General features: G+C 39.0%; 1 protein-coding gene across 2 annotated transcripts in view; it reads right to left on the bottom strand.

Moving 5' to 3' along the window:
- Positions 1–17,646, bottom strand: part of LOC109970000 (kazrin) — a 151,692-nt gene extending 134,046 nt beyond the window's left edge. For both annotated transcript variants that reach the window (XM_020617283.1, XM_020617292.1), the window contains exons 1-2: positions 17,545–17,646; positions 3,451–3,608 (exon numbers count right to left, since the gene is read on the bottom strand). In XM_020617283.1, coding sequence (XP_020472939.1) covers positions 3,451–3,608; positions 17,545–17,620 — 234 coding nt within the window. In that variant the 5' untranslated portion in view covers positions 17,621–17,646. The remainder of the gene's footprint in view (positions 1–3,450; positions 3,609–17,544) is intronic.
- Positions 17,647–18,842: the final 1,196 nt, after the last annotated feature.

Below are 18,842 nucleotides of genomic sequence, written 5' to 3'. Positions count from 1 at the left end.
ATAATACTGTATAATAATGTCACTGAGATGTCTGCAGTACTTTATTACAAAGCAAAGACTGTAGACTTTATAGGCATATAATATTTCTGAATAATAGGAAATGCCATCAACATTGATCTGCTTTGTGGTCAGTGTATTGAAATTGGCTCAAGAATGCTTTTTGGTGGTGGGGGAGAGTAGAAACGTCATTAAATGAAATTTAGGTCGCATTATATATCTATAAAGTTAAGAATATTTTAGGGAAGGCTTTTAGCTAGATTTTTGTCAGAGGTCAGAGGAGCTCGGATACATCTTATTTATCAATGTCTCCACTCGGTCAGTGTCACAGTCACCTTTACTGGCCTCCAAACTGCACCCACAGCCCCTCTGTGACCAAACTCGCTCTTTCTCTCTTCCACCCCCCACCTGCCCTGCGCTCATGAGTGACAGCTCAGCTAATGTAGTCACAGCACAGGGAAGAGGAGTTAAAGGGAGGGGTCATTGGCAAAAGCTCAGCAGCCAGTCTCCTCCCAGACTGACTGCAGGTTATGCACCAGATGGGCCTTCAGAGGAAAGAATATCCACACCAAGCAGCTCTGTAGTCAGCTGTCTCTTGCAGGACAATAGCAGTGGCTTGTTTTAATGAGAGGCCGTGATATTGGAGCTAAGAGAGATGCGATCAAGTAAAGGTTTCCAGAACTAAATTGAGTGTTTGCCAGCTGTGGGTTTATTTAATACTCAGTGCACCTACAATACAACATATGTTGTTGTAAAGAGATTTGTGACAATTTCAGGCAGAAAACAACAATGAACCAACCCCCACAAACGATCAGTATAAACATCATCCATGAATTGTCAGTTTAAGATGTGGCGACCACACCATCGCCACTTAAGTTCTCATTCGTCTTATAATTTAGACATGTTACTATTTTTGTCATCACTAGGGCTAAAGAGTTCAAAACTTGTAATCTTTATCCTAGTGGATCAGATTTGGATGGCCTTCAGAGGAAAACCACACACACACACACACACACACACAAAAAAAAAAACAAGATTGGGATCATGCTGACATCTGATTAGATCAGAAATCAAATCCAAGCTTTAATCTGGTTCATCTCCTCAAAATGGGTAGTTCAAAACTAAATCACAGGATTAGCATGTGGTCAACCTGCAAAAGTAACTGTAGAGAACAGCCACATCATCAGCAGGATGCTTTTTTTTTAAACTGCAATTCCTTTATGATTTTATGTAAGTGTTGTGTGTATTTGGAAAATATAATTTCTTATCATGGCTCTGAATTACTATACTGTCTGTCTTCCTTAGGCTGTTCGTCATATCTACTAGGAGGTGACAGGTAGGATTATAACACTAATATTCAGGATCTGGTAATCTTGAAAAGTCCAAATCTGGATCTGTGTGACCTTATCTTGAATTGAAATACCGGAACAAAATCTAGATGAGTTGTCTGATCCTGGACCACAAACTGCTGGATTTCCAAATCTGATCAAGATTAAAAGTTTTGGACTCCTGGGTCCATCTTATATAGATTGGACCAAACCAATCTATATTGGTAAAAGCCAGAATTTTTCAGGATCTGCATTAATTTTATTTTGGAATTAGGGTCAAATAGAGCTTTGTGTTCTGAGGAAACAAAGCTGATCCTGATATAACACCTGCTTTATGACATTTTACTTATGTTATGACTAAAATGAAAAGAGTAATGTTCAACAGAGTGCTGAATTTGACTAAATTAACAAGACAAAGTTTGCTGTGATGCTGAAAGAAAGATGGCGACCTGTCTTTTAGAAAGGCAACGAGAGATAAGATGATAAAGTGACACAGAGAGAGAGACACCACCAGTCATCAGTCGCTGGGCAGTTTTCACTGCTCCAGTCCTAGTGGAGTTTCCTTGAGCTTGGAGCATTAAACGTGTTTTTAGCCTCAACAGGAAATAAAATATGAGATCGAGTGAAACAAAGGCATAAAAATGGCAAGGAGGTGCATGTTTTTTGGATCTGTGTGGTAACCATAAAGTCTTTAGCCACAAAGCCAACGAGAGAAGCAAACACCAAATACTTAAAGTTAAGGAGTCTAGTAGATTAGAGATCAGAACAATTTTAATTTAATTTCTCAGTTTTCATTTTCTATTTTAAATACGTTACATTCCAGCACATGCAGTAAAATTGCCAGCATGTGAGAGATTAGAGATAAACACTGTGCCAAATTACCACAACAAGCATATGCATATTAAATCACAAACAGCTTAGTCACACTCTTGACATTGCCACTTCAAGCTGGCTGCACCCTCCCTCTCCCCTAACTGGAGCCTGTAAGAATCCAGCCTCTCATCCTCTCTTCTGTTTACTCTTCCTCTGTGAAAGGTTACATGAAATCCTCAGTAAAACAAGAGGAAGAGAACACATGCATTAGAGGGGCTGCCCATAATATCACGTGCCTATCATGTTTATCTGATATAATAGTGGTTCGGCAAATTAATTTGTTAAACAGGTGCCAGTGCAAATAGTCGCCAAACATCAATCCTAAAGCTGCTTATCTGGACGATTTCTGCAACAGAAAATTGTTTTTTGAGGACACTAGGGTCATCTCTGAATAAGAGGAGGGGTTGGAGGACGATTCAGCTGAGGGAGGGGGTGAGGGGAGGAAGGAGTGAGAAGAAATAAGACTTTTTAATAATATGTTATATTCAATGAATCCATCGTTGCACTGGGGAAATGTTAAGTGGCAATTGACTATAATGGAGGAAGCATAACCTTGTTGCTGCACCTCTATTACACACAGTCAATATTTTCATTTCATCTGAGGCCTTTTGCTGGAGCCGCTCAAAAATATATTCTGCATCTCCACAAACAATTTGCCCTGGTGCAAACTCATGCGTGAAGTGTACTCCAGCACTGCAAGGCCAATATGTATCAGCACAAGTTCGGTTTTTCTTTGTGTTTTACAGATTTAAGTGTCTTATTTTTAAATCTCATATCAGTCCTAGATGATCTCATTGTGTTGTACATAGACCTGCAACTAATAATAGTTTTCAAATGAATTATCCCCTCAAGTATTTTAGGTTTTTCCAGCAATGTCAGAAAATAATAGAAAAACGACACTAAATATATCTGAAGGTAGCACAGAAAGATTCATTCAAAGTACACTGTGCTACAAGATGATAATGATTTCATCGAGGATGTTTTACAGAGCTAGAATGAAAGTTTCCACAAATTGCAATTGGTTCACCATCATCTATTGACTTGGCAGCAGGCTCCTTGAAATGAAATGTGTTTGGTGAAAATTTCCACTGTTATACTGGTGTGATTAGCATGCTATACAGCTCAGCTTTCAGATGGAGTTAGACCTGAACACTCCCAGCTGCATCTATTAACCATTCTGTGCATGATGAGCCTCTCCTCCTTGAACCCTATCTGCCTCCATGTGGGCTAATTAGTGTACTGTTTCTTGTACCTGAGCATCCACAAGGAGGTGCCTCATTAGGGTCATGGACTTCTGCAGTGTCTCCTTCTCAGAGGGCAGAAAGGCGTGCTCCTCCTGCTCCAGGGGCTTGGGTCCAGTCACCATGAAGCTTGCAATCTGGTCATTCAGGCTGTTCAACGACTGCACAGCTAAAGGGTGACACAAAAATAAAAGTCATCACAAATAGGCTGTGAACATGCGGTGCATTTGGTAATTTTGGATTTTGACTTGGTGATTTCTAAAAAAAAGTCACTAGTCTGGTAAATCCAACTAAAACTGCACAGTGAATCCTACTGAAAAAGATGGAATTATAAACTAAAAATTATAGTTTTAAATAGGCAGTACATATCAGAGTGCAGGCAGGCTTACTGTAAGTATATCATTACATGCTTCCACTAGCAGGACATACAGTGTTTCTTCTTTCCCCTGGCTGAGCAGAAACAGAGATAACTCAGTGAAGAGCACAGTTTCCTACTGTCACTAACTGTGTGTCAACGCCCTCTCTGCTCCAGAATGTTCCATGTCAGCTTGAGAGCCATCCTGTTTTTGTTTCCCTGTTCTTGCCCTTGTGTGTCCCTGGCAAACCTCTCCTTTCAGGCTTCCTCTACCGCTAGGCTCCCACATTAAAAATCTATAGCCACCCTTGCTGCATTTCCTCCTTCTCACACACACAGACTTCCTCAGCCCCCTTCCATTTACCATTAATCTCATTTCGTCTTTGAAAGGTCACCACAACTATTTCCGAGGCCACCCACATGGTGAAAATGTTGGATAAATGACAGAGCTAGAGAAAAAGCAATTACCATATTTTTCCGCCTTTTTAGCATAAGTATCTTTTGTATTTTTCATGAGCTAATGCACTAACCCCTAATGCCTCATTAAGCATCTTTCCAGGATTTAAACTTAGTTAAAACCTTAACCTTACAACTTTGTCAGTTATAAGGGGAGGCAAAGGTGCAGCAATCAAGGATTGACCCTGTGTCCAGATGTCATCTGATACAGACTGAGCCATTAAATCTCGTGTTCTGCAGGAATCATGCACTGGCACATTCTGGCCGAATAATGAAATCCAACCTGTTAAATCCATATGGAGAGGGCAATTTTAGGCCAGGATTTGGAGTGGGTCTTTTCAGGATGCAAATATAAAGCCTCTTTCGCACAAAATGCCCCCCAACACACACACAGAGTGCTTAGATTAATGTGTTATATAACAAAAAAAATTCTTTCACTGTGCTTGACATTTCCATGCAAACAAGCTTTGAGAAGGAAATTTGACAAGTCGGCACTGAAGGCTGCCATGATAAGGGAGCAAGGGGCTGAAGTCAAAGACTCTGCCCCCTGAGGTGATAGTGGAACACACATCATATGTTTAAATGTGAGAGTGGGATAGTTATCTGAATTCACAGACACTGAGGCCAGTTCAGCTCTCTAAACACTGTCTTAACACATGAGTAGATGAACTACACTAACCTGATGTTCTTTCTTTTTTTTCTGCTGATATTTAATTTTGACTTGAAGAAAAGGGGCCACACTCCAGCTTTCTGCTAATTTCACACGTTTTTCATCCAAGAGGAAACCAAGAGACACTTTAACAATTATGTTCAGGGCTACTTCACTCACTCAGCTGAGCTTTGGCAGATGTGGTTTCAGCTGCTTACTCACAGTGACCTCTACTGGGCAAAATAGGAATTGCAGGCGCTTGTTAATCAAATACTGTGTGCTTTCAGTTTTCCTTTCATGTCCTGAAAACACAAAACTGAACAGGCTTTAGTTTTGTGAGCAAGCACAGCTTCAAGACATATGGGAAGGAAGTTGATCCCAAACACAAAGAGGACAGGAGCAATATAAATCTGACTCTGGTTGTGTTACAGTATATACAGCAAGTAGTGAAGGTCTGTGGAACGCTACTGAGGGTTTAAGGTCATTCTTTCATGAGCTTGCTCAGCTGTTTGCACATTGATACACTGAAAATACACACATTTTCATAAAAGTTAGGCTTGTTTTATATATAAACAGCATGAACAAAAACCAAAAACATATCAGTACATTTCAGCATCATCACAGACAACTGTATGACAAATGAAACCACTTCTGGTAAACAGTTTAACTACCAAAGGGAGAAATTCATGCAGGAGTGTTGTATTACACCACATTAGTTTTAGCTAGGTGTACCTAATAAACTAGAGTGATCAGCCTCAATGAAAAACATTTAAGACATCTCTAAAAGAGTGCCAATAAAAACTGAACATTATTTTTTTTTGCAAAAGTTTGAATTTATGGCCAAGCTGTTTTATTGTATTAGATTTTACAGGTATACCAAATAAAGAGGCTGCTTGTGTGCAAGTCAAATTGAAATGTAACTGAGTGTTATCACAGAAATAATTGATTTATTTACTGCATGGGAAACCAAAATGTTTTACCCAATATGATGATGACATTAACACGAGACTAGGCAAAGCATTTAGGGCAATAGACATTTTATAGGCTACAACTGATAATGCCCATACAAAACATTTGCAAAGTAAATTTGTTTGCTTTTCACATATTCTGTGTTAGCAAAGTAACCCAGCACATCACTGTGACAGACTGGGTAATGCAGTGGTATTGCTGCCAAGGATAGCGATGCAAAATACACCAGGGATTGTCATGCCGTGTCTTCGTCTGCAAACTGAAATAGATGTCACCTAGAGCTTGCCTTCAGCAAGTCGGCAAGTGACTAAAGAGAGGCAGAAGCATGGAGATGGCAAGGAAAAAGGAAATTGGTGTAGTTGCATTACAGTAGATGTAACAAAAATCAAATTGTCACTCCAGTTCAGCCTTTGCATGTTTTCTCTCTGTTTTAGTCTTACATCTTTTTTTCTTAAATCTGTGTCTTGACAACATAAGCAAATCTCAAAGTGCCTTACATGTCCTCCTATAGAGCATTAACAGAACAAGAAATGAGAAGGAGAGGCCCCAGTAGCAGCCAGTCAGGGTTTTATCTTTTCAGGAGAGAGAACTCTGGGTGCCACGGGGGAAAGAAGATCACTACAGTAGTACAGATGAAAAGGGTTTCAAATAGTATATGCAGCAAACCTTAAAGATGGAAAGGTCAGACTAAAGCCTAGATAATGGGGTATTTGGAAAAATGATGAGTAATATGGAGTCATGATCCAAAATCCATTCATGGGGAAGTTCTGGTGTCAGACTTGCTATGCGCTGAGCAGTAAAGGTCGAACAAAGATAAGTTTATTTCAGTGTCATAAAACATGTGCATCTTTTTCTTCAGTAGATATTTAATAAAAAGTAGTAGTCTTAAGATCAGTTTTTACATATTTGTATTTCAAAGACAGCCTTGGGTCAAAGTATCCAATAACCACACAGTGGAAGATGGTTCCAGCAAGGAAATATTTTGTGTATGTGGCAAAAATTTTGTGTGCACAATTAGTGAATTAAACATTTGGCCAATGGAACAGATGCACTATAACAATATAAAGATAAAATCAATGAAATTCTGTACTAAAATATAGGGCAAAGAGTCAAAACTGACCAGAGGACAGGTACTTTGAACTCACAGACCTGAGCTACATGGAATGGTTTTATAAATGTCAGAAAATTGTCTGTCATAGATTTTTACTGGGGGAATGCATAAACGATCTGGCTGGGTAGTAGAGCTACACAACACTGCCCCCTATTGGTAACAATAAAGCTCCACAGCACTGGCCTAAAGCCTGTAAACCGAGTCTAATGGTCTAATGCTGTTTACAGCACTCCCACTGAATTTAATCACACTGTGAAATGAATGCAAATCACTGAGGTGACAAACATTCCCAGGTTACACCTAATAAAAACAGAAAAAGAGCATGAAAATCTTTAAATTAATGACAAGTTAAATTTTTGTCTGCTGGTATGAAAATACAGTACATGATCGAATAGGAATGCACTGTCAAAATGAACAGCTATGGTATAAGAGGGAATTTTCTTTGCCTTGCAAAGAGACTTCCAGCATATGTAATGATCGTAAATGATATTATTACTGTTCAACACCTGATGTGTATGCAGATGATGTCTGAAGTGTTTTCAGTAGCGGCTGTGTGGGTTTGGAGGGTTGGGTCTATTATACATGAAGGTGATTCATTAAAAGGTAACCTCAGACAACTATGCATATACAAACATGCACTGAAAAATCTCGTGTTCCTGGAGGATACACAATGAAAATGTAAAATGGAAGCAAAAGAATAAAATACTTCAGCAGCAGCAAAGGCACAGTGACATTCAGTCAAGGGTGCATTGATTAAGATTTACACTTTGTCAGATAAGTCAAGTGAAACAGGGACAGGGTGTGCTGTCTGTTCGCTATGGGGGCCCACCCCCTCAGGTCAAGAAAGACTGCTCTAGAGCATAGGAGTTAATTTATTATTATACTTAGAAAACTTAACAGTTGCTTAGAAAAAAACAAAGAAGCTCAATGCATTGTGTTGGGCTCTGGGAAATTAAAAAGGGAATTTTGGCACCATTTTAAAATTCTTTATATATTGTATAACCAAAAATAATTGGCAGATTAACTGATGATAACCATTAGTTGTAGCTCTAATATCAAGCATTCCTTGAACATTCAAAACACTATTTGCTAGTCCCAGCTTGTCAAAGAACAGGACTTGCTGCTTTTCTACAAATATAACGTTTCTAACACAATTTATTTGGGTTTTGAAATCGATGGCTGAACATTTTTTTTAACCAACTGATTAATCTGTCATTTAATCAAATTCATTTTTAATGATGTATTAATTATGATGCAAAAAAATGTAATATTTGCAGCCCTAGTCTGCATGCGCACACAAAAACCTGAATCAGGAGCTCATTTAAAGTTCATGGACACACTATAAACAGGTTGCAGGTACACTCACAGGCCACGCTATTGGGTACACCTGTATAACTGTATGAAATTCAGTGCAATACTTCTGATTTGTACTGGACTGCATTATATCCAAAGGTGTCTATATTTTTGTCCTCCCAAGCTACATACATGAAAGGGTCCGAATATTAGGAACACCTCTGAATATAATGTAGTTCAGTACAAAACCACTTAACTATGACCTCAATATTAAAAATACAATTTATACATTTATGAAAATTTCAACTGAATAATTTTGAGTGCCATAAACACAAATGTTAAAGCAGAACTGTTGCACTAAAGTGCATACAATTGTACATGTGTGCCTAATGAAGTGGCTGGTGAGTGTAATACATGCGTTTCCAAGTGCATATACAAATGCACATCACGTCAACAACTTCCCACATACAGTGCCCACAAAAGATTTACACACTGAAAATAAAAAGATAGGGATGGTGCAAACAGTGAGAACTACATCATTCATTTGGTGATGTGGAACCCCGGGGGTTCTGTATCTGTGAAGCAGAAAGCAGCCAGCAGAACTCTCATCTCTGCAGAGCTCATTAAAGTCCACTAATCACATCTGTTAGCACTGTAATGGGTGGAATAAAAGAAAAGAAGCAGAAATGGGATGTGGCTTCCCGGAGCTGGTAAGCTGTGCATATAAAAATGGTTTGTTTGTTTGTGTGTGTTTGCCCATGATGGAAAAAAATCCAGTGCTGGCTTTAAATGACAAACACTCCTCGTCTCTGTCCTAATTCTTATGTTTTCTATCGCATTTGTAACAGCATCCTCAATTGCTGAATGGATTAAAAACCAGCTTGAGCCTGTACTCTTTTTCATCATGAGAGATGGAATAATAAAAACGGTGTGGGCACAAAGGGACACCAGCTGCAACATAAATGGACTAATGTTTGTGCATTAACTTCATCTTGTAATACTGTTGCCTCATAAACAGACTCAGGGTTCTCAACTTAGAAGGAAAAGCCTCCTGTCTACTGCTTTGCAGTCTCTGGTTGAGTTTAAATTTGGCTGCAGCCAAGACAAAGCTCTGCACAAACAAAAAGGATTCAATACACAGGCTGCTCTGCCAAAGTCAGAATAAGATTAAACTGTTATGTCAATTCAGCACTGTTTCACTTTTTTTTTTTTTTTGCTTTGATAAGATTATGTGAAGTCTTTTCATAGACAGTGCGGTCTGAAAGTGTTTTGCTGCATCTCTGAACTATAAGAAGCATTTTATACAGTCAAAGTTTGGATCTAGCCCAAGCACCTAGATGCTGATAAATGTTTGCCTATATTTTTTTATGCAAAAACAAACTTTAATTTGTTTGTTGAATTTGCCAGATTGTGATTCATCTAGGGTTCAGAATTGAACTTCGAGTGCTCTGTGAACATCTCACTTCCATGAGAGGATATTTGAATGCAGCACTCTTAATTTTACTGCAACGTCATGTGAATTTTAAAGACAAAAATGCTCTCACTGTGAAATGCTCTCTAACAGGATAATGCACTTTCACTGAACAGTTAATGGCTAATGCTGAGTGCATTAGAATAAATAGTTGCAAATTAAAGCAGAAATCTGAATCTCACCAGCAAAACTTGCCTTAATACTCTTGTTTTTAGATTAAACTGATAAAGTCTAAAGCATCTTGATGTTTGAAATTTTAGCATTCATGGAAGGGTTTCAAAGACAAAGGTGCTGGTCAGTGAAAATGATAAGCAGAATAAGAAGCATGGCATCTGAAGTATGAGTAGAGATATCTGCTGTGCCACAGCTTCTATAACTACACATGAGAAGTGTACGTACTGGCACCAGGAGAAAGGGAGAAATGCATGAATCACACTTGACAAGACTATTTCCTTTCACCGTCACCCCTGCTGATTTGGCTCTGGGGACTGGAAGCTGCTGCCAAAACAAACACATGAGATTATAATGAGAGCGCTCTGTCACAGTTTAGTGTTTAAATTAAAACTTTATAGAGCATTTCATCAGGAAACTTCCTTTTAATGAAATTTACAGTAATAATTAAATAAGGTTTCCATGGTTTCAGAGCAACACCTCAAGGAAATGCTCATTAAAAGTCATGTTACATCATTACTTGTATAGTTACTGTACAAATATGAAAGCTAGCAGTGGTAGCTAGTGGTAAAGTTGTAAAGATTGAACTTGATCATTAAGGTCAGTAATGTGGGCGGAGCCTAAAATTCTGCCCTTACTTCATGCAACAGAAGTGAAGAGAAACTTAACTGCACCAGCAGAATTAAAACGTACATAAAACATTTTTTGTAAGGACCCATTAAATTTAGGTATCTTTTCAATACCTAATTTGATGAACTGACCCTGTAAGTTCTCCACAACCTTTTTAACATGTTGAGTTCAAATGGTTTTGAATAGCAACTCAGAACTTGTACTTCAGCCAATAACGCCATGTTCAGACATGGCCAATCACTGGGGTCAGCTCAGTTCAACAGCAGCTCTGTGTGGTACTGAAGCCCGCTGTGCTGCGCCATCCTAACACCTCAGCTAGAGTGAGATTACTCCCTTAGGCAGAGGAGTCTCTGATGATTAGAGTTGAAGGTGAGATTTCAAGCCTCTACACACATCGAGCGAAACGGCCTTCTAACCTTGGTTAGACAACATAGTGCATCATTTTTATGACCATCTTTGTCTAATAACCTGCAACTGACACATAATATATATTATTCTGTTAGCCCCGATTAAGTATGCAGCATTTAATTAATGTTTGGCATTTGATGACAGCATAAATTTTGCCATCCACAGGGCTTTACTTGTTTGGCTAAATGATGTGAGTGCAACAGCAACTGGGCTTTCTTATGTATTTTAGTGCTAGTGCTGACATCTACACTATGGACAGTTTTAACCAAGGGAATACAGAGTGCCACTGAGTAAAAAGAACTTTGTTCTATGTTATGAAATATTTTGTTTTATAGGGAAAAAGCAGCACATTATGCAGCATTGTGATATGAGCCAAGGGCTGCAGTAGGGTTGTTGCTTTACCATATTACAGGCTCGAAACACTGCACTTTGTAAAACTATTTGCTTTTAGAAATCTCCTATAATTTGTTTTACTATTTGGAACTCTGGAAATATAAACTGTAAAAAGCACAAAGTAGAAAACCAGAAGTGCATGTTCTCAAAGTCACAGCAAGAATTATTGCTTTACTTTAAATGGGCAACACTTGTCCTATAATCTTGTATGTGTTTGAGATTAGCATCTAAGCTTTTATCACTTATAAATGAGAAAAGCTTGGCAGAAATGATTTGTCTAGATGGGAGAGCACAGATGCCTGAAATGAGGATTCAGAAGCAGAGAAGTGAAAGATTAAAGACTAGGATTCACGTGATTGGCAGAAGAATTGCAAGCCACTGCTGAGGGATCATCCACCCGTCTCTGCAGATAAACACAGCCAAGAGAGAAAAACAACATAGGAACTGAAACTCATGTCCAAACAATGACACACTCTGCCAAACAATCACAACTACAAACATAATCAGCTTTCAGTGATTAGTGAGGGTTGCACTTGCAGAGAACACAGAAGGGTTGTCCCTAAAATATGACACGACTCCACACAATCACTCAAGGGTCAAACTGACGTTGTGAAGTTTTAATCTGAATCCAATAATTCTGTTGCAAGCATGAAGGGAAAAATCTGATGTGCACTTTGAGGCATCACCATTATATTTTATGGAAAAACTGACAGTCTAGTGTGTGACCATGCAAGAGCAGAATTTATATTTGTACTTTTACTCACTACTAACCAACACCATAAACAGAGAACCACTGAGAGCCAAAAGGACACTGAACTAGTCTCCCCACTCATGTCAACAAAAATCATGTCACTATACTGCTGTCAATTTCAGTGTGAATTGTTTGGTGGATTCTGTTACCAGCAAAGTGATCATTTTATAGCCATCGGTGAAGAAAATGTTACACCTGTGCTTTTATTGAGTCAAAAACCAGACAGAAGGATTGCCTGCCTGCAAACAGTGCATCATGCTTAATAAAATAAGAAAATGTTACACCTGTGCTTTTATTCAGTCAAAAACCAGACAGAAGGATTACCTGCATGCAAACAGTGCATCATGCTTATTAAAATTAAGTAACCCATAATCCTTCAGAGAACATCACCTAAAACCAGCAATAATCCTACCAAAATTGATTTTAAAAACCTTTATCAAAAGCTAACCATTCAAAATCATATGGCTCCAGATGCAGCAAATAGTTACCTGTTGGTTTGCTGTTAAAATATTTGCACACAACACAGTGGATGGTAGTGGGTGGAGCAGCAAGAAACACTACATCTATGTGAAGCTGCACAGCACAGACACCATCTACCGTCATGTCCTTGGAAGGTATTGTTATGGCTTTTACTATAGGGAACCAAATTTCCACACATTCTGCAGCACTACATCGTCACAGAATTAAATATACTGCATTATCTTCACTGCACTGTAGATAAAATCAGTAGGCTAAAAGCCTTTTGTTATTGGTTCTATATCTCTTTTTAATGTCAACTCTTTAGAACAACAACAACATGGAAAACAATTTTAAGCACATAATTTGTGTTTACAATGAGCCCTATGTGTGACAGCATGTGTTAACACACAAACATTGTATTAGCAAAAAATAAGGACAGCTAGATAGATGAGGCAAAGTAGATGCAGTGACACACTCTGCTGATCCTAACTCTGTTTTCAATTAGGCTCCTCTGACAGTATGCTCATCCATCTGAAGGTAAATGGAAGTTGGAGACATTCAAGTCTGAGCTCAGGAATGGGGGGAGGTAGTGTGCATTGTAAATTTTACAGCCTACCAGGTGTCCCGTAGTCGGGCACTAAAACTCAAATGGCTGCCTTTCCTCTGTGGGGACTGATGACTTCCAGAAAAAACCTGACATGAAGTGTTTTGTTGAGAAAACATTTAAATCTACTGTATGGACACAGAATTACAAATAAAACTATTTGTACAGTTCATAGTCTTTTGCATGGATGGCTGTGTGATCACTGTGGCAAGCTTTATATTCAACATGTGATTCTGATGCCTTGCTGGGAATTAGCTTCATGGATGGCAGTATCATGGTTTCTCAATCATGTGAGGCCCACTGGTGTAGATGACTGACTTGCATTCATCTGTGATTAACAGGTTAGAGTGCATGCTACATAACTATAAATATCTTACCTTAGGATTGGTGTCATAAAATTATTGTTAATCCAGACTTTTCCAAACCAGAGAATCAAGCCAGAAACGGACTCCTATGAGAAACGCCATCTGAAGCTACATTACAGTCACAATAATGTCCGAGTTATGCTGCAATAAGCCAAAATACTGCAGCAAAGCCACTGTGAAAACATATTCTGATTCGTTGTCTGCAATAACAAATTACAGCATGCTGAGGAATACAGCATTATTTATCCTCCTGTGTACTTGATATGATGCTAACATACAGTTTTAATTAATATGCAATGTATAGCACTGTACTAGGAGTAAGCAAGGTCATGTAAGGTACCTCAGCATAAATTCTCTTAATGGCAGTGGTGTTAAGTGCTAATCACCATAATATGCAGCAAAATGCACTCAGTCCCCAGCTGGATCACTACACACTATTTAAGAGAACTCAAATTCAAGTGTATATCATCCTAAAATACCAAAAGCTACGCCAGCAAAAGCACAACACCAAAGTAATGCACAGTGGATTTTTGTCTGTACCCAAATTCTTTTTTTTGGTGTTGTGTAATATTTTTCCTCAGCGAGTTTGTGTTAAATCTGATAATGCATCTCTAGTAGCTTTATTTCATCCGGTACAATATAAATAGCAGCAAACGGAATGTGAAGCATAATAAAATGCACAAATCTTGTAGAGTCACATCTTCACTGATCAACCGTTTCCTTCTGGTTCAAATAAAGAAAATCTCAGAAACAGCTAACATCCATCACTCACCAAACCATACTTTACCTTACTAAGTGCACACACACACACACACACACACTTCGAGAAACCGACAAAAGCCTTGCAATGTGACTCATTCTGCATGATTAGCAGCAGCAGCATGAAGCTAATCTCTTACCACAGGAAAGCCCACTGGCTAAGGAGGTGTGAGGAACTCCAAGTCTGCTTGAGCCATAACACAAGTGGAAGGAGAAGAGGAATTAATCACTTCAAAGAAGACCAAAATATGTCCTACACCTGTCATGGTCACGTATTAAAACTTCAAAATCAAGCTCCGCTCTCCTGAGCAGAGGGATTTTCCAACGGTTTATTGCATTTTAAAGAAATATTCAAATGTGAAGTGATAGGTTTTAAAAAAAAAAGTTTGTAACTTTGGCTGATAAACTGAAAATCTACCGTATGCTCTCCTCCAGTGTTTACACTGTCTTTGAAAAGTCAAAATTTCATTGAGGTCTTAATGGAAATGCAGCCTTACTTAAAAATTGCATTAAATTATCAATTCTTTAAAATAAATCTCTCTCATTTAATTTTGTTCTATAGTTTCAAATAATGCAATAAAAATATAAAAACATGGATTTGCCACATTAAAGAAAATTATAAAAAGCAAGTTACTTTAGTGCATCACGCAGCTTTAAATGCAACACAATCCACCTCAATAAATAAAGAAATACACAGAAAGGGAACCAATGTCAAATTAGTGGTGTGCATTAATCATTTTACTGCACCTGCTGATTTACAGTACTTTGTCAGAGACCGCTCTGAAATTTAGGCCAAGAAACTGTGGCAGACAGGAGCTTTTGTTCAAACTAACTGATTAGAGGCCCCGGGGCAGACCCAGAACACGCTGGAGGCTTTTTATACATATACATTCCATATACCTTCGGAATGCCTCGGGGTCTGCCAGGATGGGCTGGGATGCACTACTGGGAAGGGGATGTCTGGGCTGTGGAGCTGAACCGGCTGCCCCTGGACAAAGTGGAATGGATGGATTGTTCAAATTTTATTTCTTACTCCACAGTCAAGATTTAAGTTTTGACTGCCAAAAATTTGAGTTCCTGATGAAGTGATACTATTGATCCAGCCCTGTCGACAGCCTACATAACTAAATAACTAGTTAATAATGTTTTGCTAATGAGCACTAAACCCATGCTTATTAACCTTTTAAACATACTATACTACTGTGCTACAAATTGTTTTTGATCCTCAAAAGGAACAAGGATACAGTAATTTCAATTATACAAAAAAAGTATTTGATAGCACAATTGCGCACAAGCGGTGACTGGTAGAAATAACGCTCTAGCTAGAATGAACTAACCTTGAAAAGAAATGAACCTAACTATTTCAAAGCCAGGAATGGGAGCACTGGCTGCTGAGGGATTTTTGACAACACATCACAATGCTAAACACAGAGCAAGTCATGCCACCAGCAGGGAATAAGAACAGAATTGTGCACCTGGCATTGCCATGCGAACGTGATGTACGAGGGGGAAAAAAATGTCTAGTATTTATTCTACTTGCTAGTGTACCACCAGAAGGCTGTTAATATTCAAGTCTCTGGGCATGTGCAACAGTCATGTAATGAATTTTCTCTCTGCAATTCAGACAGGCCTTTGCATATAGCTGAGAGACTTCTGATCCACTGACGGGTGACAGCCAACGATAACAAAATATCCCCCCTATAATTACTGTTCACATATTGCAAGCCAGCATTACTGTGGATTAGTCTTCCAGCAGCTGTGTAACAGTAAGGCTACAGCTAACAGAAAAAAACCCCATCTCTTATTCACACAATTTACAGCTTGCTCATTTTCTTACCATCCCCTCAGCTCCCTCTCCCCTTCGCTTCCGTCTGACACATCCAAAAATCACAGACATGCAGCACAAGCTTCAAAGAGCACAGATAACTTAGGAATGCAAGACTGACTGTAATTCACTACAACACATGCAATAAAAATGTCATATTCACAACCAGAGAGTGGCATTTGGGTTTAATGTTCCCGGCCCTCTCACCAATGCTGTGACTGATAAGCGGGCATTGGAGGGGAGCTGCTATAAATTAGCACCACAGTTTTACTTCAAGTTGTCTTTAATCTGAAAGGAGGAAAGCAACAGAGGAGCAGCACAATAATACCCCATGGTTATATGTAAAGTAAATGTGCAACAAAGTACAAAGAAAGCTCAGCGTAGCTCCAAATATTTAACCAGTCGCGTCTTCTCTGCTGATAAACTGCCTGCTGCATTCTCCACTGGATGTGGATACCTAAGCAGAGTAATCATTTCAATCGTTCACATCAGGAAACCTATCCACTCTCATCCATTCTGACCACAAATAAGGACTCTAAACAAACAGCTCTCATTAAGCAATTTAAGAAAAGTTTGTGATACAAAATGCAACAATAAAAACCTAACATTTCCAGTTTAAGAATGCAAGCAGCCAAAGAGAAAACATTTACTAATAAAACAAGACAACACAACTCACTCAGCATCATAATTATGAGAAAACATCCATTTTTCCATTGCCATTTCATTCGGCAACCTCAAACATATTTACAAAGATCTACTAAATTAATTTTTAGGGTTGGTGCAGCAGCATTTTATAGAATAACTTGTAGAAATGGATGTGACTAAAATCAACATGCACTGCTGTGTAATAGTTGGGTAACATTTATCTATTAAACATCACAAAAGCAGTATTGCAGGATTACTGCATTATTAGGTTGTGTTCTACAGTTCATACTGTTGTGGAACTAATTTTAGTATGCTGACATTAACATTTTTGTATCAAACTGTATGATACCATAAAGTATGCATAGCACAATGTAGTAGGTAACAAAGAAATAAAATATAAAGCCCAGACATTTGACATAGGCATGCTGCATCAGGTGCTTTGAAATGTAAGTTGCATCTTTTTCATAACGCTTTCACAGAACACAACATGTATTAAAATTCATACTAAATCCTCTTTTTCTTTTTAAGGTGTATTAATGTAACACAAGGTGAAATTATTTCCGACAGGTTATTTAAAGGGGGACATTTTGAACCGTTACTCCACATCTTCTATAACAGTATTACAGGATTTATATTTGTGTTGTTTTTTTTCATGTCTACTTTAAAAACTGTCTGTGATGGCTAACATGCTTGTATGCCTAAGAACATTGCGTGCAATCAAGTTAAACTCAGAATCAGACAAGGTAAATAAAACTTTGCTGTTTTGATATTTTGCAGGATTTAAGACTCACTGGCTTGCATGAGCTGACCCTGACGCCCAAACACCTGGGAGAAAGGGCTTCGGCTGCAGGTGAGCGTCTCCTCCATGGCTGAGCTCCTCCAGAAGGGGACAGGTCCTTTGTCTTCAGAAAGAGAAAGTGCAGTGAGGGTCAGCCTCTGAGCGTGGATAAGGTTTGCTGTTGCACTGAAGCAATCCTCACTTTGTGGATCTGGACAAGGCATTCGACCATGTCCCTCAGGTCCTTTGTCTCTCAACCCACTGATCTGGCTCTGAAACCACCTCACGACTTTATGGCTTTCCCAGGGCTGTCATTTGCTTTTTACGGCTGCCTCCCGCTGACTGCAGATCAGTCGTTGTGGCTCGTTGCCTCAGATGCTGACAGTGTTGCTGCTGCTGTTCAGCTGATGGGAGATCTGTGTTGGATTGCTCTCAACTCGTTCATTAGTGCTCCAGTGTGGCGCTGCTTCAGACAGCAGCAAAGAGGATGAACAAAGCAAGGGAGAGAGAGCGATGAGAAGCCTGCTCTGCAGAGAGAAGACTGACAAAAGTGAGAATAGAGACGACTATGCATGTAGCCACTTGTAATATTATACTGTAGCTGCTGCTTATAGGGCTGTGAGGTTCTTTTCTCTTATTCATCCAACCTGATTACTCTATGACGAGTTGCTAGGCATACATGTTGGGAGATGGACAACATGTCTGACAGATGTCAAATTTGTTCACAGGCTTCTGAGTATGTGCTGTAAGCAAATACCAGCATTCTCGTGTAACCCTAGGCACTTTAATGTGACAGAGGGGGGGGAAACAGGACTTATAGCTGCTCAAATCAAAAGCTAAAAATAGAGCATAGAGGTAAATTAAATGAATGGAGCCAACCAATCATGACATTGTTTGTGCAATTACATTTTTATATACTCCTCTACAATTACCGTTTCCTTCTCTTGTGTGCTCAAGCCTACTCTGTGTTTAATGCCTGGAACCAAAGCAAATTCCCTTCAGGATAATAAAGTTGAATTTGTTTTTCACTGGGTTGCACCCCTCTTTGCCAAATATAGAGAGGAGCGATCCTGCATCTTTCCATCACACACAAAGGTTCATGTAAGACTTTGCTTGTGTAGGCACAAAATAGCACATTCAAATCACCTTTCAAAGCAAAACATATTCTGAGCAGAAAACCACAAACATGAAAACCAGTTTCAAACTAAAGGGGCTGGTGGATCATTAAAAATGGATCTGCATCCTTTATTAATGTCCTCATTACCATGTCTGTTCTGCTCCCACATGAACATCATGCCGGGAGGGAAGAGT

Source organism: Monopterus albus, unplaced genomic scaffold (genome assembly GCF_001952655.1).
Source record: "Monopterus albus unplaced genomic scaffold, M_albus_1.0 scaffold6.1, whole genome shotgun sequence".
Lineage (NCBI taxonomy): Eukaryota > Metazoa > Chordata > Actinopteri > Synbranchiformes > Synbranchidae > Monopterus > Monopterus albus.
This window is presented reverse-complemented; position numbering and strand designations above follow the sequence as displayed.